This window comes from Leuresthes tenuis, unplaced genomic scaffold (assembly GCF_036924035.1).
Source record: "Leuresthes tenuis unplaced genomic scaffold, fLeuTen1.0.hap1 SCAF_6, whole genome shotgun sequence".
Classification (NCBI taxonomy): Eukaryota; Metazoa; Chordata; class Actinopteri; order Atheriniformes; family Atherinopsidae; genus Leuresthes; species Leuresthes tenuis.
In genome coordinates this window covers 25,248,371-25,275,460 of record NW_027325360.1, presented here as the reverse complement: position 1 = coordinate 25,275,460, position 27,090 = coordinate 25,248,371, and the positions used below count along the sequence as shown (strand labels likewise).

General features: G+C 39.0%; 1 protein-coding gene across 1 annotated transcript; it reads right to left on the bottom strand.

The window, feature by feature from the left end:
• Positions 1–2,534: 2,534 nt before the first annotated feature.
• On the bottom strand, positions 2,535–21,405 carry htr7c (5-hydroxytryptamine (serotonin) receptor 7c). The gene is made up of 2 exons (XM_072387040.1): positions 20,925–21,405; positions 2,535–3,363 (listed from the first exon to the last, which is right to left on the bottom strand). Exons 1-2 carry the CDS (start codon positions 21,389–21,391, stop codon positions 2,625–2,627), a joined length of 1,206 nt encoding a protein of 401 aa, XP_072243141.1. The 5' UTR covers positions 21,392–21,405; the 3' UTR covers positions 2,535–2,624.
• Between the last annotated feature and the right edge of the window lie 5,685 nt (positions 21,406–27,090).

The following is a 27,090-nucleotide window of genomic DNA, read 5'->3' as shown; positions in this document are numbered from 1 at the left end:
GTGCTTTTGTTGATTTATTAAAAAGCCCATGAAGGCTGTGGGAGGGTATGGGCTAATCTTTTGCCAAATTATCAGAACTGTCTCTACATACTTGTTTATTTCTCAGTCTCATTAGCGAGCTGTTCCTCAGCCATTGCACTTGACCGTGATACAGAGCATCACAATTATTGATGACCCCTACAATGAAATTTGAGCATGTGATGAAGAATAACAATAACAAACAAAATCAGGGGAAAATATCACTGTCACTCTAGGTAAGCTCCATAAAATTGTTTTGTTTTAAGTTAGATTATGTCGGTCCTTTTCCCACTTCATATCAGAGCTACACTGGTCTGGTCACATATTCTTGCCCAAGTTTCTTCCTTTCTAAATATACGTTTGTGTGTTGGAAAAAGCATACACATGAATTCTGTGTGCCTGTATGCATCTGGGCCCTGGAAGATCTTTCATTTCTTTCATTTAAAAGGCTAGATTCAAGTTTTCCTGTTCTGAGCTGGAATAGCAACACAGGTAAATATTACTAAAATATAACCCTAACCTTAAGTATATATGACTTAAAATGTGTATAATATCTGCCATCAGAACAAGAAATCACCTTATTAAGGGTTCAAATAACCACTTTAGGTCAGATACTTATCGTCAGGTTGTGCTGGGCAGAACAGGAGGTGTGACATTGCATTTACAGTTGATAAATTTTCATCCCAATAACAGAATATCGATTTGTTATATGTAATGATTAATTTGTTCAGATTCCACACCATAACAACTCACTGAAACCTCTTTCTTGGTTTTAGAGCATTTACGAAATGCTGCAAAAAAAAACAGACGCAAATGTAAAAAAAAATGTATATAGAATAAGAAAATGATACTGCTCAATTTATTGTTCAACATAAACAGGTAACGATAAGTGTCAGTTAACATGGTGCTGTGGGTTTGTTTCTCCTCCTGTTCCATCCTGTTATTTTTAACTGAAAGTCATCAGGCAATGTTGTTTCTGACCTCAAGCTAAAACACGCTCATATGTTAGACTTCGTCCTTGTTTCTCAGGACCGTTTCAGTTAAGACAGCAAGCAGACAACTGTCAGCTAGACTTTGAATAAAAGATTTTGCTCTAAGCAAACAGAGTGTCGGCATCTTTATTTGGGTCAACATTCTCCAGCGCATCTTTCCAGAGTCCTTGCAAGTGGCACAATGACCACAAAAATATAGTATGAAAGCTTTTATCTTGCCTCAAGATGCATATTTATTTTTCACGATAGACCTATTAATGTTGGGTAAGTGTGGTGAATTTTAAAAGAAAAATGCAAAATATAAAAATGTGTGGAAATACAAAGGTTTCTCAGCCAAGAACAAGAATTCTATTCGGTTTGTGTGGAAGTGTACCATGTGATGTTACTAATTTAAGCCGCAAGGACATTTGGAGTGTTTCTTTATTTACAAAGTGATTGAATACTTTGCCACAGTCTAAGACTGTTTTCCCAGAGTAATGACAAAGCCGTCAGACAAAGCAGTCACGCACATCTGTTGATACATCAATTTACACAATAAAAAAAGAGGTTAATTACAAAATGATACAGCAGCACATATGTTTGAATGAAATGTACAGTCTTCTCATAAAATCGAGGTAGAAAAAGCACGCTCTGCTCGACTGATGACATTTGACAAGGGCTTGTTCAGGTCACAGAAAAGTTCAAACGGGAGAGCAGTCAGGAGGGAAGTGACCGCATCTTGATTCAAAGGGGAGACAGAAACACAGTTGACAACCAGTGAAACCGAAGAGTGCCAAGAACTTGACAATTTTTCAAGTGAAAAGGTCAGGAGCCAGAGGTGGAAATAAAACCGATCAAGCAAAACGACAAGAGTAAACTCCACAGTACTGTGGTTTCTGACACCTACTGTAATGAGTTCATGTTTGATTCAAATGTGTGATACAGTGTTGGGTTAAACCATGGACAAATCTCTCACAAACTGTCCTTCAGTGATCGAATTCTCTTCTCCTTGTTATCACCAATTTTTAAACATCCAAGGTGCTGCCATGGAATTTAGTGAGAGGTCCAAATTGAAAGCTACGACGGGATATGAAGTGATATAAACAATATATACGGCAATCTTGACAAAAACACACCTCAAAGCGAAAGCTCCTGTGTTAAAACGAATCTGGGATGTTCTCATGTTGAAATGAAGCTGCTCGAAAGACACTGCGCCACGAAAAAAATGTTTTTCCTCATAAAACACCAATTTTGTTAATGTACAGAAATCTGGTTGTTTGCTTTGTAGTCTCTTTAAAAGCCCTGGGGAAACTGTTTGTGTATATATGTAATTTTCTTTGTGGCTGCAGTATCACACCAAAAATCTGGAGCCGCAAAGTAATTGTGGCATATGCACAAAGGCTGTGTCTGCTTGAATGGCCAATCAAGCACACTCTATGATTTTCTTTCCAAGAATAGAATGAAGTAATTGTGCTGCCTCTGTGTCTTGAAAGCCACCAACAGCGACTACCATTCTGTCAGTCTGAGTCTTATCTTCAGGCCTGTTGTGTTCTTCATGCCCATCTTCATGCCCTTTAAGCACCAAGTGTACAGGGCCACCATACACCACAATACACACTGCTTCACCACCCATGTTTACACCTTGAGAGCCTCATGTACACCCACAGCAGACAGCCGGCGGTTGATGTTGCGGTAACGGCAGCGCAGAAGGTCACGGTAAGTGGAGCGCAGATCTCGATTGAAGAAGGCGTAGATGAAAGGGTTCATGAGGGAGTTGGCGTAGCCTAACCAGAGCAGTGTGCGCTCCAGCCAAATGGGGACACAGCTACACTCCACTCCACAGACAAAGGGCCTGGCAGTGGACAGTATGAAGAATGGCAGCCAGCACACAGTGAAAACCCCCACAATCACCCCTAGTGTTGTGGCTGCTTTCTGCTCCCGCTTGAAGATTGAGATGTTTTTGCGCTCACGATTCAGCAGGCGGGACAAGGCGGCGCATTCCTCCACCACACCTGGAGGCTTCAGGCCCTGCATGCGCATTGCCTCGTTGGCCACTGTTTCAAGACGCTTGCGGCGAGACAGGTCAGTGAAGCGGTGTTTGGCGCCACTTTTACGAGCAGCCCTGAAAATCTTGTAGTACATGACAAGCATCACCAGCATGGGGATGTAAAAGGCTACAGCTGTAGAATAGATGGTGTAACCAAAGTCTTGGCTAATGAGGCACACACCGGCCGTGTTGACGTTTTTGGCCCAGCCACAGAAAGGTGGCAGAGTGATGGATGCTGACGCCAGCCACACTCCCACAATCATCTTGGCCATCAGCTGACCATTCTGCCGTGCTGGATAGGTCAAAGGACGTGTGATTCCCAGATACCTGCATGAAAAAGAGACAGAAGAAGTGTTACTTTTAGGATTCAGGCAGCTTTCCAACAGAGGACTAAAAGCTGTTGAAGCTGCATAGACATTTTCTCTAAAACTCTAACAGTCCCCAATACAGTTTGTGTTTCATCTTTAAAAAAAGTATGGGTGATCACTTATGACCTGCAATGCAATCACACACTGGAACTTCTGTAGTTCCAGCATCCATCTGTAGCATCAAATGCAGTCCACTCATTTCCAAGACAGATATATTCATGATAAATCATAAGCTCTGTGATAGCCTAGAGGGTTATTGCTGCTTTATTCAGGCTCTTAGAGCTTAACTGGGGGAGAAGGAGCTGTCAATCAAACAGGCAGCTAAGCAGTTTCAAAAGCAGCTTGAGGTGTCAGAAATAAAAATAAGTGTGAAAAGCTTGGATTTGCACAGAACTGAGAAAAAAATCCACTATTTTCAAAACACAATAAATCTGCGCATACTTTTCTTTTGGCTGAATTTAGACAGCCTTTATTCAGCATCAAATATGCCATTGATGAAAGTTGTACACTTAAGTGTTGAAGTTTTTTTTCTTTTTTTCACTCTATAATCAAAAGATTAAATAGGTCTGGGTAGCGCTGGCCAATTCACCTTGTCATCCGGCAGTGATGCCATCAAACTCTGTGGAAGTGTGGAAATCAAACTCAGCTCAGTCAACTTGAGAGGAATTCTCCGCCTTCTCAAGTTGTTTTCAGATGATGAATTGACACTAGCCAGATCCAGTCTTAGAACCATACTTTCTCTTTGTAGATTAGCTTCAATGTGTCTACACCAGAGTTTTGTGCTTGTCAAAGATGACATGGTGCTCTTTGGAATCTGCTCTTAAATTCAGACAGAGGACAGACAACTTGGCTGTCAAACAAGCCGTTAAATGCTTCTCATTCTGAGATCCATTTCAACCTTAAAGAGTACTCTATGACAACTCCTCCGCTGCATGTCGTAGCTTGAAACTTATAGTGGAGGTGGTACCGATGTGAAACAGAACCACTTAGAATGGACAATAGGGTAATGCAGATGAAAGTGCTCAATTATAAATATGCATACACACAGACTTTCTCCACGCAAACATCTAACACACCACAGAATTTTTTTTAGTTCCTTTCTAAACCACATGTATAGTTTGAGATGTCACCTGAGGCATGTTACCTGCATGCATGTCATATTAGAACGCATCAGCATAATCCCTCATCCAGAATTTATATGAGACAGGTCAACATATGTAGGGTGGTAGTGGTACAGAAAAAAGTGACACACAAGAACCTGAACACACACTTTTTGTGTCAGTCAAAAATAAACAGACTTGTTTGTTGCATTGCTGCAGGAGATATTTCTCAGTGGATGTAAGTGGCATTAGAATCACAGCAGAAATTGTCATTTAATCTGAGGTGCTATACACTATTATTGCGTACATCTTACAGATCCCTTGGCTCGGGTTAGCTGCACTAAGTGCAACAATTTCAATTCTCCAATGCCTCTAACCACTTCTCTGACTAGTCTACAGCCCTCACTCAAAATGCACTTAAACTATGTGGCAGGGACTTAATACAGCCAGATGAGCAATGTCAAATAGATACAAGACAGACACACAGACGGGTGAACTCCAAGCTTTGGGAATTCTTAGGAATACATAATGGATTACCAGTAATGCAGTAGTCCTCTCTGGCAGCATTATTCAATGATGAGGAAGGATATTTGTGTCTGGAGTTGTGGAGGGCAGTTCTCTGCAACTAAGACTTATTTTCAGCCAGTTAAAAGCTGAAGTTAGAAGTAAAAATAGTAAGGAGGAGATTTTTATTTTGCCCCTTGGAGACACAAGAAGAGCCCAATAGCCCCAGTCTGCAGGTAGGAAAGAGCAACGTAATTTATTCAGGGTTGGGTTTCTATCTATCTCGTGCAAGTCTATTATTCATGTTGTTTTAGATCCAGCTGGCTTTTAGCTACAAAATGCTCCACTGTGATCAACACCTAGTTGCAGGCCCCATCTTCCTGCTGTTCATTGTTAGACAGGTAACATACAGTTGATGTTTAGAGTTGAGAAATTCTGTCTTGTTACAGCTGAAAATAGTGTTAATGGGAGCTGTGAGAGCCAGTTTAGGGAAGCTGTAGGTCATAAAACAATAATGTTATTTGGTTAACTGTTAGTATAAAAATGTTGATGGCAGCACTTTTAATCTCTTTATCATTCAGTAGATTTTTTTTTCAGGTACAGTTATTCAAACTAGAAAGACTCAAACACAAGAGTCAAATGCAGACTAAATTACAGGACATAATGCAAAATACATAGCACCATATGGATCATATAATATCACAGTAGAAGCACAGAATCATGCTAAAACCAGTGGCATCAGATGATAATCACTTCACATGAAACAGCATGAGCTGTACAGAATGAGTGACACGCACACGCGGAATTTAGAGGGCTTTTTTCAGATCTCCAGAGGATTTGGTGCATAGCCACAGCAGCCCTCAGGGATTACTCAGCCACTGACCAAAACTAAAGCATGCCCAGGCTAATGGAAAATGTTATTATTCCTGCCAGGCTATCAGCTCGAGCACAGTAAAGTAAACTATTTTCTGCACTGGAAGACTGTAAGCGGCCCTAGTGTGCTAGAGTCTTTAGTCATCCGCAGTAGCGCTTCACAAACCTTTTACATCTGAGAGGGGCATACATAATGAAATATTAACTATGCAGCAGCCAGTTTGTGGGGGCAAAGGGATACATTTAGAAAAAATAGAAAAAAGTAACAGGTTGGAAAAGCAGTCTGTCATATGACATTGTTCCTTCAGATACTATCCTCTGAGAGATCTCTCATTCACTCTAATCTTATGTCATCGCACTGGATGCCAATTCAAGTAAGTCTTCAAATTCAAGCCATCATTTCGGGGAGTGATAATTTTTTGTCAATGAAATTGTCACAGAGATGTCGATGTCGCCAGAAATGAAACCATTTTTGTTGAAGAGCTGTCTCTTTAAGAACTAAAAAGTGCAGCTTGGGTGCTTTTCATCCCGCAGTCAGCTGAGGGTGTTCGCTGTTTTTATGCTTGGTTTGTTTTATATGAAGTGACTGAGAGTGCTGAAAACAGTGAAAATCTGAAAGCACAAGATTCACCACTCACCCTTTGGTCAGATATCTGAAAAATATATGAAAGTAAAGCTTCAGTCCTTGATGATTATATGAGTTTACAATCAGTCAAATACTTTGTAAAGTTGCCCCTCAGGCAGAAATGAAAAAAAGAAACAAACAACTGCATCAACTGCATTTATTTATTCTGAGCCACACTGAATACACAACATCTTTCTACTGAGAGCTCTGGGATTTCTCCGACATCAGACAACATTCTCAGCCCTGAAGGAGCACTTCAGCTCTCCTATTCTATTTGAAGAACAACCGCACAACACACACTGAGCTGCTTCTATCACAGGGCACAGCACACAACATGAGTTGAGTTGTAATTTCCTTCTATTCAAGGTTGCAAAAAAGCAACCCCCACTATTTTATGCCTTACACAGCATTCTGCTGTATTTTTTGCAGTTCAAACTGGCTACCTCTTTAGGTCAGGTTCTCTTTTGTTGTCCAAAACTTCTGCTTAGTCTTTTTCAATATCTCTCTTACAGAAGACACGTACATAAACCAAAGTGCGTCATTTCTGGGGACACTTCTTGTTTCAGATTGTATTTTCAGCCTCTCTGCATTCATAGCCTCTGTGATGACAATGTCAGCCTTAGAACAAACCTGAACATCTCAGGTGTTTGATGATTGGCTATGTTGTTTTGCACAAAGATTCTCAGGAACTTTAGCAATCATTTCATCTAAAACTTCAAGTTGCTGTTTGACTTGTCAGCAGGAAAACTTGACATCTCTTGGAATGAGTCTGTCTATAGTGTTGTCTAAAGTCTGGCAGAGATGTGTTATTCAGGAAAACAAAATGCAGAAAGCAACAATATATTTAGGACAGACAACTTCATGGTACAAAAACAGAATTAAATTTACGTTCAACATACTTCCTTTAATCAAAGATAGTATTTAATCATCGCTAAAACATTACATTGCTGGTAATTATGTTCCTCACTGTAGAACGACGGACTCCAAATTGTTTTGAAATTACCTTATAACAACTGACTAATGGGCAGCAAGAATTGCTTCTCTAAGATTATTACTGATGTCTTTCCTCTCTGGCACTGAACACACACATACCTTAATGGTCTAGACCAGCAAATTGGCAACACATCTGCTTTTATAGAAGTGGTTACACTTGCAGTGGTTCTGAAGGCAGAGTCATCATCTGTCAGGTGAAAGGTTGGGGCTCCTCTCCTCAGTCCACATGTTAAAGAGCCCTTGACCAAGACATTGAACCCTACATTACCACTGATGCCTTCATTGGCCTGTGAGTGTGTGTATGACAAAGAAAAGGCTCCACAATATTAGACAAGCATTATACATATGCAGTTCATTTCTCTCACTTGGCTTGATTCAAAACCTCTGGCCAGCTGTGTATTCCATAAATAGCTCTGGCCTTGAAGTCTGAAAGATTTTTATGATGTCTGTTTTACTTCCTCCTGATTGTTGGAAAGCACTGGATTGGATATTTTATGGCCTCAGCTCTGCTCACCACCTGTCAGTTTAGGGGTGTTTACTGGCTCCAACTGCAATAGTAATGATGGGTAGCTGTTGGTGTCTGAGATGGCTGTCTTTACCCTACAGCCTCTACACTGTGGTGTTGAACAGGGTAGAGAATAGGGTAAGAGAAAAGATGATATCGACTGCACATTACGCTTAAAGACAACAGCTGAAGGTGATTCTTTCTGCGTTGTAGCCCAGACAAAGAAAAGTGTCATCCAATCACCTCAGAGCACAAAACTCCAACTGGACTTATTTAGGTGTCAGCTTTCAAAGCCTGCCATTACTGCCATTACTTACCGGTGAGACACATCATACAAACTGGAAAAATGGTGCATAATGTTGGATAATCTATTGAAGGTATTAATTGTTGCATTGTTTTTTCCTCAGTATTAATATGACCTTTTGACTGTTTTCAGTCTGTTTTTCACTGGTCCGTAGCTGTCCTTTCATGTAACCTGCTTTAAATTGGTGTTGTTGCTACTATGTTGTTATTGCTGTGATTGCTGCTTGCCATTTCTGGTAAGCTGTCACTGCCGTATCACAAGCTGTAACACACAGCTGAAATCTGACATGAATTGTATAGCTGAGTGCTGTGTGAGTAGTTTAAGACATAAAAAAAAAAAAACGGGCCATTCCATGACATGATGGTCTCTGATAATGACAACCTGTGAGAGCTTCTCTCTGCTCCTCTGGTTCTTAAGCTATACTTTGCAAGCACTCACACAGCTATCTGTCCGTGATCCACAGCGTACTGGTCAGACTGTAATAGTGTTAACGTAAGTGTTTGGAGTGAATTGATTCAGTTGTTGTGTTGTTTGGTTGGGAAACTGTTTTGACTTTAACAGAAACATCCAGCTTTATTTCTTATGACACATAGTATTTTTGAGAAAAGTTTATAGTTATGCTTTAAAACGTGTGATTGCATTTACCCAGCTCTAAGCTGCAGTTTAATTCAATGAGAATATTCCATTCCATTTTCTGTATTTCTTGTTTTATGTCAATCAAGGATTCCAATTAGAGGTTTCACAGAAGAGAAGGTTGGAATTTCGATTTAGCACAAAAAGAATCAAAAGTGTCTACTCTACATTTTTACATATTGGTGCAAATGTAAGCGGAAAAGACCTAATTAGCAAAACTATATAATTCATTCAAAGTACATCATTTTTGTTTATACACCTGAAAGTGTTCAAATATAACAGAAAATCACAGCTTTCTGTGAAATTTGAATTTAAAAAAACTGAACCTTTGTTGGTATTGTCAATTCCAATTAAATGTGCCACACTGATGCCAGCCCATTCTCAGCAGAAAACTGAGAAAAAAATGTATGATGTTGACATGCTGGCAAATTGAAAACTGTAACATTTTGTACTGTGGACTAATGTAGCTATTTCTTATTCTGCCATGAGATCATAGTTATCAGAGAACAATAGACCATGTATTTACATGTCCAAATAAGCAAAATGCTTGGTAGTCCATAGAACTTTTCTAAATGAACTTCCTGAATCTCTAAACTTGCTATGTAAGTTAGATAACATTTCCAAATGTGGTCCATCCTACTATAAGTGGCTGTAGTTTGATAATAGTTTCCTCCTGGGCTCTAAAATTTGGGATTTTGCCACCGTAACAACTCCAGCAGCAAAACAGTAAAACAAATTAAAAACAAAGACACATCTTGGTTGAAAATCTTACCCCATGGCACACTTTTAACTTAGCCAGTAAGAGTAGTTACTATCTTTGTTACTGAAATATAAATATTAAATCCAATATCTGGGGTTCCCTAATATCTTGTTGGTTATCTTTAACAAATGCAAAACAGATTCCCCTATAAATAAATAATACATACATTAAAATATTGGGGTTGAGACAAAATTTACAAAAGCATGATAATAACATTATCATTATGATAATAACATTGCTTTACTTTTCTGTCCAGCACTTTTAGGACACTTCTCAGCCAATACAAGCTTTTTGTCATCTGTGTGATGTAGCATATGGTGCACACAGTAAATCTTGAATTTTAGGCCGAATGCTTTTCAGTAGGCAGTGAGAATGTCTCCATTAGTGAGTCAGTGTACCTCTTCACACCTTTTACTTTGACTCTCTGAATGTATTTTTTTGTACGCTTGTTATGCATTATGCCATTTAGTGCTCCTTGTCAACTATTAAACCAAATTTTTTTATGGTGGCACCCATGGTGACCAGATTTGTAATGCAGCTACGAAGCGTCTAAATGCTTCTCATTAAGGAAAACAACATGTGTACCTGTGTGTGCTTGCCACTGATAATGCTGAAACAAACTTACACTTCTATGTTACATGACATATGAAGTGCTGTTCAAGCCCATCTAAATTCTCTGCTGTTTGTAGCATCTCTTTAAAACACCCAAATCTGCAAACTCATTTAGTGAGGCACCAAAAACTCTCTAAAATCTTTTTGAGTGTGCTCCTTTTCTCTCTTTAGCATTGTACAAAGAAAGTAGGCGAGTGGAAAGTGAGGAACTATTTGCAAGCAAGTCTATGTTCTTTTTTTTTCCTGTCATGATGATGAGTGGAAGTCAGGGACTAGAGCCCCTCCATCTTTGTCACCTTCCCTTTGGTTCTGCCACCTTGAAAACTAAAAAGGCTCAGAGGAAGTTGCCACGATGTGAGAGAGGAATCTTTTCCTCCGCTTCTTCTCATTTCACTTCTGACCTTTTGGAAAAAATAAATGTTTAGCAGTCTTAGTTACCAAGGATACCACAGGCAGTTCATCTTTTGAGTCAATTCACTTTCATCCAGACAGAATTTAGCATAGTTGAAATAACTAAGCAGCCTATTATATGTCATCATTTAATTTCATGGCAAATTGAAAAGGACAGTGTAATAGCAGATGCAAATATGTAACAAAAAGGCAACTGTTGGAGGTTGTGCTTTTTTTTTCCGCCTCCTACCCTCAAAGTGACCTTTCATTTTAGGGACATAAAAATATCAGATATTAAAGAGACAAGCTGGGAGCAAGAGGATGCTACTGATGCCTTTGTTCTTAAAAAGGAACATCCAGACAAAACGGAGAAACAAAAATTCCCAAATCAAACCTCTACTAGTTTATTTTGGTATCCATGTTATTATCCATGAGGCCTAGCCTAAAATAATCCCGGATGAACAAAATAGAAATACCTGATAAAAAGAAATGACACTATTTTAAGGAAGCCTTATGATAATGACTGGAAACATACTGCATCCACGCGTCATACGATAAACTCCACTGGCACTGAAAAACACCCATCTGCCTGAGCAAATGTTCTCCATCTATCAAAATATTTCGGAGCTATTCTTTATGATTGCCTGCATTTTTTTCACAATCATGTTGAAAAACTTTTTGATTAAAAAAATTGCACCTGAATGCAAGGACATAATAGCTGATTAAAAGGTGCACAGTAGGTATTTTCTTGCACTTATTTTGTCTGAGTGATATTTTTGTCTTACAGAATAAAACCTTTACCTGTATGGAACACCACTTGTGTTCTTTAAATGTAATTAACATTGACAAATACGTCAAAGAAACAGGTATGTATGGATTCTCTCTTTCCGAAGGTGAAGTGCAAATGTTCCCGTCATCATCTCATTCCAACCAGCTCCACACCGGAAACCTGAGGACAGTTATGATCTGCTAGATGATTGATTGGATCAACAATATGAGTTTCCAGTCTTCTTGGGTTTGTCATCTTAACTGAAAATGTGCACGTAACTACAAATCAGTTAGTATCTTCAAAAGACACATGTAGATAAAAAAAAGTGTGTTAAGCTACACCAAAAAGTCTAATTCAAACTACGTTAGCAGCATTTCTGCTTTAATCGGCAGGACTGCTAATAATTTGAAGGTAAATTGAAGGTTGTTTTTTTTGTATCAAAAGACAAGAAGGAAAATGGAATTTATCTTCCTTCTCCCCGTGTGCATTAACCAGGTGACAATATGACTGATGATGACCAGAATATTCATCACTGCTGTTTATCTTGTCTTTTTGCGGTGGGGCAGATATAAGACGGTTTTCTCACACGAAAAAATCATTTCAAGGAAATAATCTCAGCCTAGTTTGTAAATATACACACACAAAATTCCATTGTAGGTGAGCAATCATAGCTTTGACACAAACATGACAAGATAATAACGCTAATAATACCGATACAAAGCTCCAGTCCTGTTCAACACAACAGTGAGTTTCATATCAATTCAGCAACACTGCCTTCAGTCTTTGAAAATTAAATGAAAAACTATTCATCGAAGAGTCCGTGCGTCATATTAAAGGAGATAAAATAAACACTAGAATCAGCTAGGCATTAAACTTCATCAGCTGAGCTAAACAAAAGAATATGTGGTTCTTTGGAAAAGTGTCACAAAGCCACACGTTGGTCTAATAAAGAACTATAAATGTGGAACATTTCACTTTCTCTCGCAGTTACTGCATAATTGTGTTCTCCTGAAAGACAGACCTATGTTCCACCAACAGTAGCAAAATGCACCGGACACTTAGAAGGTAATGAGTTATTCTTTTATTTGGATCTAGTTTATTTCCATTCATGATTAACAGATTTATTTTTTCAGTTTAAACTTGCCAAATTAAGTTCTAAATTTAAAGTTATTGTCATGTCCTTTTTTTTCATTGAATTCACACATCTAAATACTATAGAAATCCATCAACGTGAGTCCACTGTTTCTGGGAGTCATGCGTACATGCAGCCTGTAGCTTTATCCCAGCTGCCAGTCTACCACAGGGTGAACAAAGAGTGACAACTATTCATGCTTATTACCACAAACACAGTCACAACCAAACCCAGGTTTGACTTTAATGTTGTGTTTAAGCCCAAACCATGATATTTTCCTCAGCCTGAACAGGTGATTTTGATTCTTAACCTCTAAGAAAGTTTTTTACGACCAAAAATGACCCAGTAGACAGTGCTGGTAAAGGAGAAGTGATAGCTAAGAATAAGGAAAGAGCAAATTAAACCATAAGTGAAAGGAGGCAAAACAAATATCATGAATGAAAACATGAAAGTGAAGAAACACATTTTGCAGTGTTTTTTAGGACTAGTTGTCACTTTTTAATGCTGCACTCACATAAGCAACCAGCTTCGTTCTCAGTGTAATTCCTCATGTACGAGCCTTTGCACTACACATATTGCTGCTTCTGATAACTCCTGTAAGAGAGCTAATTTAGCACCTGAATGTGACAGTGTTTTCTCTAAAGGAACACTGTGGGGCTTTCTGTGAAAATCACCATGGCATTCTTACCACTGTTGGTCAGTCCTAGGATCATTTCCAGTTAGTTAACACTTTCAACACAGAACAAGACAGTGGAATCAAGGCTTTTCAGTGGAATCCAACAGAGGTACTGCACAGACTTTCCACCTTCATGGGTTTCACTGCCATTATTTTCTTCCCAACATTTGAGCCACGTGAGCATAGAAACCATGATGAATCAGATTCTAGAAAAAAAATCTACATTCAATCTAGTAACTTGCGAGCCTTAAATGCAAAGATGGATGTATATCGACAAATAAAATGAAGAAGATTAAACAAAATATGAAATATTTGTCTAAATCCTTTTGGATTTACAACTCCAAATCAGGAGTCAAACATCAGCCTCACTGTGACATGATAATCCCCTGTAAACAACATTGCAACAGAAAGATGGATGTAAAGTACAACCTGATTGGTTGAGGTCTGTTAACAAAGCCAGACTATAATCTACTACAACCTCCCGCCCCACTAATTTAATGTTAATTCACTGGATTGCGTATGATTGGACTGTAAATTTTCCATTTCCAATCCATACACACAAGCATTTCAAGGTCTTATAGCTTTGCACTTAGTGTATTGATCCAGTTAGTGGTAACTAGCTATGGGGTTCAGTGTGTTGCTCAGTTTGGCAGCAATGGGTGTGCTGTAACTCAATTTGTTATTTCCTGAACTGGAACATTTCTCAAACTTCTCAGCATTTTTCTGAGCATAATATAAGGCAAAATATAATCTGTAAAAGTCACATTGTACTGCATCAAGTAAGTCTTTTCAATCATACATTATTATCGGGTAATGAATGAAGAATTAGTAGACAACTACAACAGAGTGATGCACAGCAGTGAACATACATGAAGAGTGATGTGTCAGTGAGAGAGATATAAAGCAGCTAATTAAAGTCTGTATCTTTGGCTGCATGACTGTGCATTCATAAATACATCATTAATACACAATGATGTATTTTACTAGTTGTACAGTTATTCTGCAGCATCAAAATGGTAAATGTTGAATATACTACCTCCTAAGTATGATGTCTGAGTGAGTGTGTGTGTCTGTGTGTGAGAGTCTCTTTCAACAGGAAAGTATTTATCCTACTCCTTAGTAAATGCTTGTTGGAGCTCTGTTTAATCTTGCTGAATAATGGACTCCACCTTTGTTACACCAAAAATAAAGCATGATTTATAATGTGTTACAGTCACTCAGCACTTTAGCCTTTTCTGCTTCCTCTCCCCTGGGATTGCTTGGCAAACAATGTGACAGGCAACAAATAGATCAAACAAAACTGTATCATATTACATGTTACGTTAAATTCCAATGCATCAACACTGCTGCTTCTCTGTATTCTTCCTGCCTCTTTGGTATAAGTTTAGTACACCAGGTCCATGTAACTCTTTTAAACATCAATAACTGCACATCATATTATTTGGTTTAAATCATGTGTTTTTCAAACAGGAGGAAGATTAAAACGATTCATGAAATCTGTATGGCATCTGCTCCTTTATAATCTAATTCAATTGTAAAAGATTGATGTTTGATGTTTTCATTTTAATCTTTAAGTCCATCATTACAATGGCAATTCAACAAAATTCTTATTTAAAAAGCCTCTGACAAATATAACCAATTGCAAAACAAAATAATTTAACCATTTGATCTGATTCATGCATGAAATGTTGTGCTGTTTAGAATATTTGAAATTCTCCACTATAAATTCTAACCGAGTGTTATGTGCATGGGGTCTTCTTTCAGTTCTTCTGCTCTTTGGAAAACACTGATCTTCCAAAACTTTCAAATTCATAAGGGATGGTCAAAGGGGAAATCTGACAGAGATTAAAGCTAGTACTATACTGCTGCAACATTAATTTGTTTTTACTGGCATTACATTATTTAATAGACTGTGAATTGTGCTAGTTAGCCATTACGTTTACCATTTGTTTAGTTTAATGAAGGGTTTTTTGCTTTCATCATACAGAAGCAAATTACAAATTACCAGTCATCAGCTATCCAATTGAGACTGTAGCTGGCTACCGGAGAAGAAAAATGCCATGGATGTCAAGACATGAAAACTTCTGAGGATGCCAGAGGGTTCCACCTACTATAAACTCCAGCGCCCTGAGTCTGACTCTACAACAAAAGGAAAGACGTGAAGAGTGTCAGAGTCACCATCCTGGAGGAAACAGTTGCATTTCAATACATCAAAGAACATGCCCTTAAAAATTAAATTAGTGAGAGCTTCAGGCAGGAGAAGACAAAAAGTGTTGAGGAGGTAGGGGCTAGAAAATCCTGACCTGAAGGACAGATCACAGGCTCTGATCATGACAATCCAAAAGCAAGCCCTGAACACCAGATCCATAGAGAGAGGTGTCCACGAGGCTGTCCAGTCTCTGAGAGTGTACGGCACATAGTATCAGGATTTAAGATGAGCTAGGACAGTGTATACTGAGAAGCACAGCCAAAGGGTGGGATAGTGCACAGGAACATCTGTGTCAAATATGGGCTAGAAACCCCCATAGTCCCACAGGGGTATGTTCTGAAAGTGGTTGAAAACAAGTTGAAATCCAAAGGGATTTTAAATTCCAGCGAGACATAGTGGCGCTAGGAAGAGAGCAGAAGACAGCATGTTTGGATATATGTGTCAGTGGCCTACAACAGAAACATCAGGAGGAAGGAGCATCAAGAGATGGAAAAGTGCCAGAACTGAAGGAATAACTGGAGGGTGAGGAGGGTGAAGTCCAAACTGGTCCCGGTGTTGATAGAAACAGTAAATGCTGTGACTCCCAGACTGGGACAGTGGTTCCACCAGAGGTACATTCAAATGTACAACATGAAGTCCTCTGAGTTGTCAGCTAAGTGACTACGCAGAATCCCCTAACTCCCAGGCTTCTACCACCATATCCCCAAAATATGGGGGTGAGAGGGCTAGTGCTTGGTCTATCTTCTAATGACTCATGAAATGGAAAAGAAAATCTAAAAAATATTACGCCTTGCAATTTCACATGTCATTAGGAGATAGACCAAGCACTAGCTTCTCCTCCATGCTTCATATAACAACATACAACAAAACCTTAATATGAATAAGATGGAATATGTAAATGCTAATGTAACACCTGATAAACTGGGTGATCTGCAGAAGCCAAAGATGGATTTGTTAATACATTTGTTTTTTAAGTGTACCCACGTGCCCGCAGGTCACTGTTGCTTACTTCAGACAAACTGGTCCAAATTGCAGTCACCTAAAAATAGAGAGCACTAGAGGACAATCACACAGTGATAAAACAAGCCTCTGCAATCATCATACTCTCCTTCCACTGATTGTCAGTTCTCAATCATCTTAATCTGCTTTGGGTCCATTCCCACAAGCACACATACATATTCAGATAATCACATGATCAGCAGATGATTTGTCTCAGACTTCATGTGCAATAAAAGTCAAACAAGATGGAAACAACTACAGACAGTACAAGCAGCGCCTAATTAATGATAATTTTCTCAAAATACCTGCTCCCAGCATATTTATTCAATGCTGCTCAGACAGCACTTTTGTACTATTCAAACAACTTGTTTTTATGATATGAGACATTTTACATTTAAGTTCAGTTTCCCCCTTAAAGGATGAAAGTGCTTTGCCGTCTCAATATAAAATAGCTGAAATGGTTTGTAACTTGAAATGTGTCTCTTGACATCACACAATCTAGCTCTATAGTGATCACAGGATTCAATAATTCAGTTTAACATCACATTTAGGACCAAAACACACTTTCTGTCCCGTTCTGTTCCGAGCTCCCTTTGATCCGATTCCACTGGTCGTGTAGAGGAGGTCCAATCCTACACATTTCAGCGGAACGGCCGACAAGTGGGAAGTGAATACTGCCTCAGAGACTTGAGCTTAGGCGTCACATCGCATTACCACAGGATGCGTCACCTAGGTCAAGTCATCTATGTCTGCTGCTACGGGAGGATGTTTCCCAGCTGCACTAAGCCAGGGATGTCTCTCCTGGGACAAATGCACACAACGACCTTGTAAAACTATTCTCAGATGGGGAGGGAAAGTCCTTGTGGGAGCTGTGTGTGTGTGTGTGTGTGTGTGTGTGTGTGTGTGTGTGTGGATGTGTGTGTGTGTGTGTGTGTTCACCAGTGACACACCAGCTGACAGAAAGGATGTGAAGGCAGTGGCTAGTCCTGCTGCAAGCTACAGTAAGAGCTCTAACTTGTCTGATTTCTTCCCCGTCACATCTCCTACAGGAGCTTCCAGGTGATCACACCTACGCTGCACTTTCTTCAGTCTGATCCCTGGTGGAAGAGTTTACTTCACTGTTGTTCTGTGACATTTTCTCTTGGCCTACATCCCATCCATCTTCCGTAAGTTCACTGACAGTTGAACCGAGCAAAATTTGCCCTGCAAATTTAACAAGCGTTTCATGCTATATGGAGCTCCTCCAATCTTTTAGCGACATCTTTTCTTAGATGTCTATGGAATATAAAGTTGGGACTATCATCATTTCCCACTGTTGTGAATGAGTCTTTCATATTTGGGTTTGGCAATATTAAATCTACAACATATTACTCTCACTGAAGGTAAAAACTGACTGCATCCAAAAGAGATACTTTTTTAGTATTGGGCACAAAACCTGTGCATGGGGAATACAATATCTAATGAAAGCATTGACCTACATTAATTCAGACAGGAGGCCTTGGGTATGTAGGTGCCTTCTCTTTTATGGCAACACTAAAACTCTTCTGCAATGACTGGGTCATTGCTTTGGTGTATTTGCTTAAACATGCGATATGCATGTTTAAGCATGGGACTTTAAGGAGGCTTTAGCCTCCTTAATGTCCCATTAATGTCCCATTAAGGAGGCTAAAGGTGAACATGATCTCATCCATGAGCATGACATTGACAGGGATGCGTGAGCATTTGCACGAACAGCAAAAAATAAATACAGTAACACTGAAAAGATTATTTCAGAAAGACCCAGGATTCAAGAAGAGGAACTTTTTGCTCATTATTAGATTATATTTCAAGCATACTGCAGAATGAAAAGGAGCAACAGGTTGGGTACTTAGATTTAGAATTAATACAGGATTGTTCTGTTTATTACTCAAAATCCCTCTGTTAGCTAAATAGCTTTTTTGTGCATTAAAATGTCTTTTTTGGTTGTCCAGGATTTTGTTTCCTCAAATACTTACATTACCATGAAACATATTTGCACAATTCCTTACTTTAATTACATTCATAAAACACCTGAAAGACAGTATAGGCAATGTTCAGTTTCAAGGGTTAAAAAGGGGTTAAAAGCATGTTCTGGATTACAGTAAAACAAAGCAACCACACATAATTTTCTTAGCTGATCATTTTATCATTGACAGCTCCTTTGTTGCTGTTTGTCTAGAGTAAGAAGATCTTGACTGCTCTAAGCCATATTAAGAAATGTTGTTTCCTTTCACTGTTTCCTGTCTAACAACTGCCACATATCTTTAAAGAGTCCTTCAAAATGTCGTTACACAAACAAGATGCCACTGTGAGCATATCTATTTATAACTGAGTGAGACCTTTGAATTTTTTGTAGACAAGAGCTGAATTACCAACATAGCCAAAACAAGCAACTGTACAATGTCACAGACAGCATGTGTATGGCTACTGATAAATCTAGTGACAATTTTAAGAGCCTGTTTATACTTGCATGGACCATCTCCATCACTCTGAGGTCCCAGCAGATGGGTTTGTTTTCAACACAGACAGACAGATATGCAGCTCTCCAAAAAGCTAACAGTGTCTAGGCTTCAGAGTGCTGGTTAGCTGAACGCTAGCTCGAGCCGAGAAGGCTGACAAACAACAGATTCCCTAAAAAGAGGATAATGCACTGAAAACAATAAATTGCGAAGAAGAACACTTAAAAACTTAGAATGATCCATATTTTTCTAATACTGCCCCCAAGGTGTAGTAAAACACTATAACATGTAGATGTGTGATTGTGCATAGAGTCTGCAGAAATATGTTCAAGGCATTAGCCAACTACAGATAAAATGATGTGATTGACCTTTAGAATGATTAAAAGGAACTTGCCGTATTTAGTCGGGGGGGGGGGGGGGGGGGGGGGGTATCTGCAGAAGTAGCTTTCTAAAAGTCAGATCTAGTTATTTATCAAACTGGGAGTCTCCAACAATAAGACTTAAGTCCCCACCCATAAGATAAGGAGACCCTCCACCACTACTCTTCTGGCTAGTCCCCAGCCTAATTTGCTTCACACCTGCTCTTCAGGTTCATTCTGCAAACCATGCCCCTGGGAATCCTAGATTATAATTACATTTCATGATGTATCTAATTGCTAATTTCCTTCTTAATAAATTATCACTAACCCAGTCATGAATCATATGCCAAACACACTTAGCATTGTTTGATAAAGATGAGTCTGTTTCCATGGAGTTCAGAAAAAAACAGGTTGCTGAACTTTCCATAAAAACATCATAACTGTCTCAATGTGACCTGTACGTGAATCCCTAATCCTCTGCTTCTCTCCAGTTCATCATTCCATCTGACCAGCCCAAAACCCATTCATAACTCTACTAGCTTTACACACAGCTGACTGGAGCAACCTCATTTCCACAGTATGATATCTGTGATCCAGTTCTTCCCATAACATCATTAGCCCCTCAGGCGTACTTAGTTCCCTCGCGCTCAGCTCATCCATTCATGCCTGATACTGGACGAAATGCACAATGGAAATACTGATATGCAAGTGGGAGGAAATAATCAGATCATCAATACTATAATGAGCTTTTGTCTCCATTATAAGCATTGAGGCAGAACAGGTGCAGCAATCACTTTATGTGTATTTCTATTTGGAATCTAGTGGGAGCAGTGGAAATGTGTCATTTGTCATATGCAATCACAGCTTTGGTTTCGAGAGACTCCAAATAACTGTAGAATACCTGAGATGCAGAATAGGGTCTGAATGGGTGGGGTTCAGGTTTAATCTCCCCTGTTTTGAATATGAATTTAAAGCTGTGGCACTTAGGGACCCACTTTCATGAATATTTTTTGAGCAATGTGTTGATGCAAAACATCAGTGTAATAAATCTCATATTTATGTATGAAGTACAACAGAAAAACAGGTCGACTTTCTGAATGAAGTTTACATACAACACTTTGTGTAAAATCCCAGTTTCTGTTGCTTTGCTTTTATCTTTAAGGCGTGTAAAAATAGAGAACAGTTATAACCTGTGTAAACATCAGAGGTTGGATTGTGATAAATCAACTGTAAAAGCCATGGCAGCTGTAAAGTCAATGGGTCAGTGGCCGGTAGAACAAATTAATTAAGCCTACTATGCATTATTCACAGTCTGTGTATTAATTTTTTGGTTGAGTGGCTTCAGATGGGTGGTTGATCTGGAATATCGATTTCAAATGCCATTTTTTAACTTAAAAACGTCTTGCTGTTTTACTCGCTTTACTTGGTATGTGACCTCTCTTTGACTCCAGGGTGTTAAAACTGTCATAAAATTAAATATATGATATCTAAGTGATAATTTTAACACATGGCATACGTGCGTAAATTTGGTACCTTTGCAAACTGGGCAGCATTTAATCTCAAATTAGTTTCAGCTCAGCTTCTAACTTTGGAAACTTACCTATCCACGCTGATCACACACAGGGTCATGATAGAGGCAGTGCAGCACATTACATCCATTCCGATGAAGATGTTGCAGAACACCTCCCCAAAAAGCCACTTGCCCCCAGTGAGATCTGTCACAATAACGAATGGCATCACAACTATTGCCACAGACAGATCCGCCACCGCCAAGGACACCAGAAGGTAGTTTGAAGGTTGTCTTAGTTTCTTCACCACACACACCGCGATCACCACCAGCGTGTTTCCCATCACGGTGACCGCCGTGATTATAGCCAACATCATCCCGATGATGATCTTCTCCGGGCGCCCGAAATCCAGTAGCTGCTCCCCGCACGACTCGTTCCACATAGTTGTGGGGCTACTGGTGACGAGGACGTTGTAGAGAAGCAGCAGAGAGCCATTGATAACTTCGGAAATATCCTCTTTCTTGTTAAAAGTGAGCTCAATTCCTGAAGTATTGAACATTACGGCAATATTATTCCGACAGGGCTGCAAGGGACACCTCGCCTGTGAACTCCATTACGCGCATATTTTGGTATGTGTAACCCGCTCTCTGCTGCTCTCCTCTGATGTTGGATCGAATACGTTGCAACTGAACCACATCATAGCTCTCAACAAGTCTGTGGAGTTTCTTAACTAGTTTTTATTTTTGAATGATCGGTTTGAAGATGAATACTTAACCTATTCGTCGAGGAAAATGTTCCTAAAATGTGAAATGGCAAAAGTTGGAGAATCTAGGTCTTTTAAAAGGAATGCTGCTTTTGAGTATATCCTCTCGACAGATATGCACTATTTGTGGGCTTGAGCTCGTCAAACCGCACCTATCCATGTGACGCATCACATAGGACGCGTGAGACAGCCTATTAACACATACAGAACAAAGACGACACAACAGCGGTTCCAAAGAGGATACACGGAGCTCCAAACATACAAAACCTATAAATAGAATCGTGGGTCTATTTGGACTTAAAGAGTAAAAAGACAGTTACATTTAGTACAATGAAAACTGGCGTTGCGATACATTGTATGTTTTATTTATCAAAAAATAAGGTTTGTCCGTGTAGTACCTGGCTCTAGGTTTACATAAGGCAAACTAATACCACACAAATTTTCTTCATTCACAATTGGCTCAGAAATATGCTCATTTTAATGTCCTAAAACACAGATAGGTCTTTCTTGGAGAAAAAAGGGCATACAGAAAAATGTGCTTTAAAAAAGATTTCCACTTTTCCCACATGCCTCTTGTATTTGAAGAGCAAAAAAATGTAAATCAACCTCTTGGCATTTTGGCATCAGTGACAAAGAACCTGTTTATAAATAGAACAGAAAAAGTCAAATGAAAATCTCTTAGCTATAGTTGCTTCAGTGCACAGCATGGTTCTCAAGTTTGATGTGCTGATGCTTTTCTTGGTGTTCTTGGTTCCTCAAAATAAAGCACAAAGTAAAAGTGGAAATCTGACTCAGGGTTCTGGGACACACTGAGAATATATGGGAAATCTTTCCAGGGTTTTGGCTTCTACCACTGCTCAAGCAGCAACAGCTGTGATGTGTTTTCCCCCTCTGGCTACAGAGTGGCTAGTGCAGCTTCCCATAAATCCTCCCTACCTTCCACTCAGCCCTGTCATAGCTGATCTGAAACCTCCATCCCAACCCATCACAGCGTTGGTCTTTTACTCACCATTAGCCTCCTTTCAGTGTGACTGACAGGTCAGTGATGATTGTCACATCAGATTATTGCCAGTGACTGCTGGAAGTTTCTGCTAGACCTTGTGCTGTCAGGGAAATTTAGCCCATTTATGCTAAAGATATTACCAGTGTGTAGATGTCAGAGGAGGTGGGTCAGGTTTCTTTATTGGAAAACCTCGGTGGTAAGCTCCTGGCACTAATGCAAAGCAACCTGTAAGTGTCTCTCTCAGCCTCTCTCTGGGTCCAAAGCATACTGAAAGCGAGACACCTGCTTGTGGTTCTGCAAGAGTTTGTGGACATCATTTTTTAGTTGCTGGATTGGCTATGCAGCAACACTTCAAAAAGAGGTTTTGCCTGTTAGGCCTGGTCAGCTATCCATCCATGTATTTCAGCTGTGTGCATGGATAAATCTGTGCTGCTTCCAGGCATCAAGCATGAACTGACTGAAATGACTCTGGTGTATTTGATTTGTCAAAATTCATATACCAATCTGAAATAACTGAAAATGCAGATCTCTGTGCTCGTTTATTGAAACCAATGTGTGGTTTCTAACATGACAGTTTCATCCAATCACAGAAATTCACTACAAAATGCAAAACTCATTTTGATCCCCCCCCGCTTGCTAAATCCCTGGTGGCCTGTTTGGATGCCATATTACAAAGTCAAGCCTAAACAAGCCCCATGTGGGTGCATGTGACTATTGCTAGATCCCCTTTAAAAGGTCCTCGATGAAGCCAAACCAAACCGTGTTTCATTTTCTCCTGTAATTTCACCAGCATGTCAGTTTTTTACAAGTTTTTAAGTGACACTACCATAAGCAATCCATCTGGCCTCATGTGAGCATGTTTTGTTGATGGGACACCCTGACACCGACGAACATGCAGTAATGTCACCAGTCAGTGAGTTGAAGTCCGATATGTGTTCTTTACTTATGGATTATGGCTGAAGGCAGACGGGAAGAAATCGCCCCTCTTCATAGGCCAGGAAGGAGATAGACATAGTTTATCTTGTTTTCTTGTCAGCAAATTGAAGCTTTAGGAACATGACCTTAATAAAATGAGACAATCAAGCACTGAGCAGAAGCTTGGCAACAAGCAGGTAATTTCATCATGGCGACGAAATGTTTGTGAGGAGCAGAAGAGAAAAACACATTTGTTTAGAAGTACCAGGCCACCGAAAAAGTGTGCTCTTATTTGTTTTGTTTTTCTTCCTTTAGGCAAGTTACAATTGGAACCTCAATGTTCATCGTTCTCCTTCGTTAACAACTATTTCTACAGATCAGTTTCATAGCCTTTTTTTTAAAATCCAGATTTGAATTATTGTAAAATCAAACAATATGAGGCATTTGTAATAAAGTCAAGTCTAAAAGTCAAGCTCCGTGGCATTAGTTGGATCTAAAACATTTGCAAAGAAAAGCCACTTATTGTTTGTGATGTGATTCCTAGAAAAAACAAGTCAAGGCCACTTCAGATAGCAAGAATAAGTATCCCAACCCAAAAAAAGCAAAATATCAAAATCTTACATCATAGCCACTGTCTCAAAGGCCTCAATGTTTGTGTTCTTATCTTCTTTCTTATTATTTTACCTGAAAAAAAAAATCTCAATATGTTCTTTGCTCCGGCGTCCATCCTGGGACCACAGATTAAAATGATGCATTAGTTATAGTTAAATCTATTTTTGGTAACCAACTTGACTAGAAGGAAAGTATATCTGTGTATTCAAATTAAAGAAAATAAACTCACTGAAGACGCAGCAGAGACGATGTTAAATGGGAGTCGACCTACGTGAGAATAAATATTAAAAAGTATTTACTTAATTGTATTCTTGTATTTTGAATGGTCACTTAGTGCCTGGATTTTGTGTTTTCTCTTTCAAATTTGAAGACATTTCCATCATAACCTGATACAAAAAGACACATCAAATTACCCAGAGTGCAGGAAATGTGATGTTTGAAACTCTAACTTTCTTTGGTGACAAGACCTCCCACTTATTTATGTCCTGCCTGGTACTTTTCATACCTTTAAAATCCCATGTAAGATCTCCAGAATATGCACTTAGCTTAGCTGTAAGGAAGAAGCACTGAAGGCCAGAGTTTAAGGCCTTTTTGGTAGGTTAATCTCTTCTTCATTGTGGTTACTTCTATAAAGTTTTACTTTATTACATCTCTTAACACCTTGAAACAATGGCTAGGTTCCCATTCAGTTCTTGCCCTCATTTAAGCAAAGTCCAGGAGCTGACTGTTCAAATATTGGCACAAGAATAAAGTTTACTACCTTAGTGGCTAATTTATTCCTGCAGCGAGCAGGTGCAAGGACAAAGTCATCACCTCCAAAACCTCTGGGAACTTTCATGTTATTATTTCAAACAAGTGAAGGATTAATTGTCTTAAATGTCTGACCAGTGAGCTGAAAACCAAACCTCTGCGAGCTCTCATACATTTTTGCTATTGTTAGACACCCTCCGCTCACCTTGTTCATTAGATTTATTTATTTTTTCTTCACATACAAAAGATTCTCAAAACTATCTGCTTGTCAAAAGCTGAGAAGGCAGTAGAATGTTTTGGCTGTGCCTCCGCTGTTTTAAGATAAAATCCGTTCAAATTATACTGGTTCATAAGCAGAAATGGGCGTCTTCAGCAGGCAGCAGTTAACCACTTCAGGAAGTTGTAGTTCACTGGCCAAATTTCAATGATTTTTCATCTTCCATAACAAAGAATAGATCAGGAAAGGCTACATAAGAGTAGATTTCATGTAATGCTGTATATATTAATTAATTAATAGGGTGGTTGTTCGTGATTTTTTTCCTGTTACATGAACCTAATTGCTCGACAACTAAAACTATTCAACCTGGGGTGCAATAAGGGCACGCTGTCAATCACCAGAGGGCGACAAACAGCTTTGTCTTCTGTAAAGATTGACAGATTAATTAAACCAATGCCTTGGTTCAGAATTTTTTAATGATCCAATAAGACTATCGGAGGGCAGGTACCATCTATCAGTTCGTTGATGCGGACCATTTACTAACTTCAGTTTAATTTTGACACCTGGTGAAAGGAGGGAAGTTTACGTGTCTGTAGACTTCATGTAAGTTTTTATACAATAACTTTTTATAGTATTTTTTTTGCATTCTCTTTTGTTACAAACTGGAAACGTATTGTTAATTTTTTTTTTGGTTTAATTTTTCTCTTAGTTTTTTGGTGGTTATGGCCGTTAGCAGCGAAACACTGTTTAACACGTGTTTCAGTTAGCTAACAGCTGGGAAATGTATTCAACTGTGAGACTAAGCTATATTCTGTTTAGTTGTGGTTGTGCTGTATTAAATATTTAAATTTTTAAAAAATTGTTAATTCTTGACGGTTGTCAATAAATGGAAAAAGGACGAATGAAACTTGTATTTTCAATGCTTGGACATTTAGGGTGCGTTATGTTTAATTCATTCATGTTAGCCTTAGCACGGCAAGTGGTGTAGCTAATCTACTGATTCAGGTGTAGAGGGCTAATAATTGTGTCTTTTCTTATTGTTTCCTCCTCCACAACAGATCTGGGCAACTCATTACAGCGTATCTTCAGTCAAGGTCGTTTCATAATTTCTAAAAGACAGGCTCAATGCATGTGCCTATAGTCAGACTTGAACATATTCTCATTTGGTTAAAGGAACAATTTGGAGAAAGTCCACACTTGGTTACCACATTAACACTAGTTTAACGTTATATCTGTTGTGTTCAGGTGCTTTTCTGCGGCCCTGTAACGGCCCTCGGCGCCATTTTGCTTTCAGTATCAGTTTGTAGTTCGATAAATAACTCCTGAAATAAACTCTGGTGTTTACCCCCATGGTTTAATGTTCAAAGTGTTGGATTCTAAACAACATTGATTGTTCAGGGGAGTAGCATGTAGTCTTGTAGTGGACACAGTGATATTATAATGTTAATGAATTGAGAATCTCTAACATTTCCACACAGCATTTGATCTTTCCTAATTATTGGAGTCTACTTTTTTTAACTGAACTTGGTTTTCTCTTTCTCTGCTTATATCATATGCTTATGTCATATGTTGAATAAAAAACATCACATTTGAAAGTGTCTTTTAAACGACGTAAGGCTATGATCTCTTACACTTTCTCAAAAGAAAAGGCCAATGTAAAAACAGGAATCAGTTGCATTGTTGTATTCATTTTTATCAATGAAAAGGTATTTTCCAGCTTATGAACAGATTTTTTGACCACAGGATCTCACATGGAGGCTTTGGAACTGTCAGGAGAGTTAACTGACAGATGGATATGGTTATTTTAACATTTCTCTCTATTGTAGCAGTCTTTTGGAAATTATAATAAAATTTGTTCAGCATCACAAGAGTAACCCAGTTGCTTCTGGCCTTGGGAAGAGAATCGGTTGCTTATATTGGCATGTTTAATGTGAACCTGCAAATACTCTATTTGCTCCTAATAGTGCATAAAGGGGATAAAATATTAAAAATATTCAG

Bases quoted from the DNA above. Each gene is read 5' to 3' on its own strand.
- htr7c (XM_072387040.1), bottom strand. From the start codon at position 21,391: ATGTTCAATACTTCAGGAATTGAGCTCACTTTTAACAAGAAAGAGGAT. The intron at 3,364-20,924 runs GTAAGTTTCCAA...TTTTTCATGCAG, and splicing joins TGTGTGATCAGCGTGGATAG to GTATCTGGGAATCACACGTC.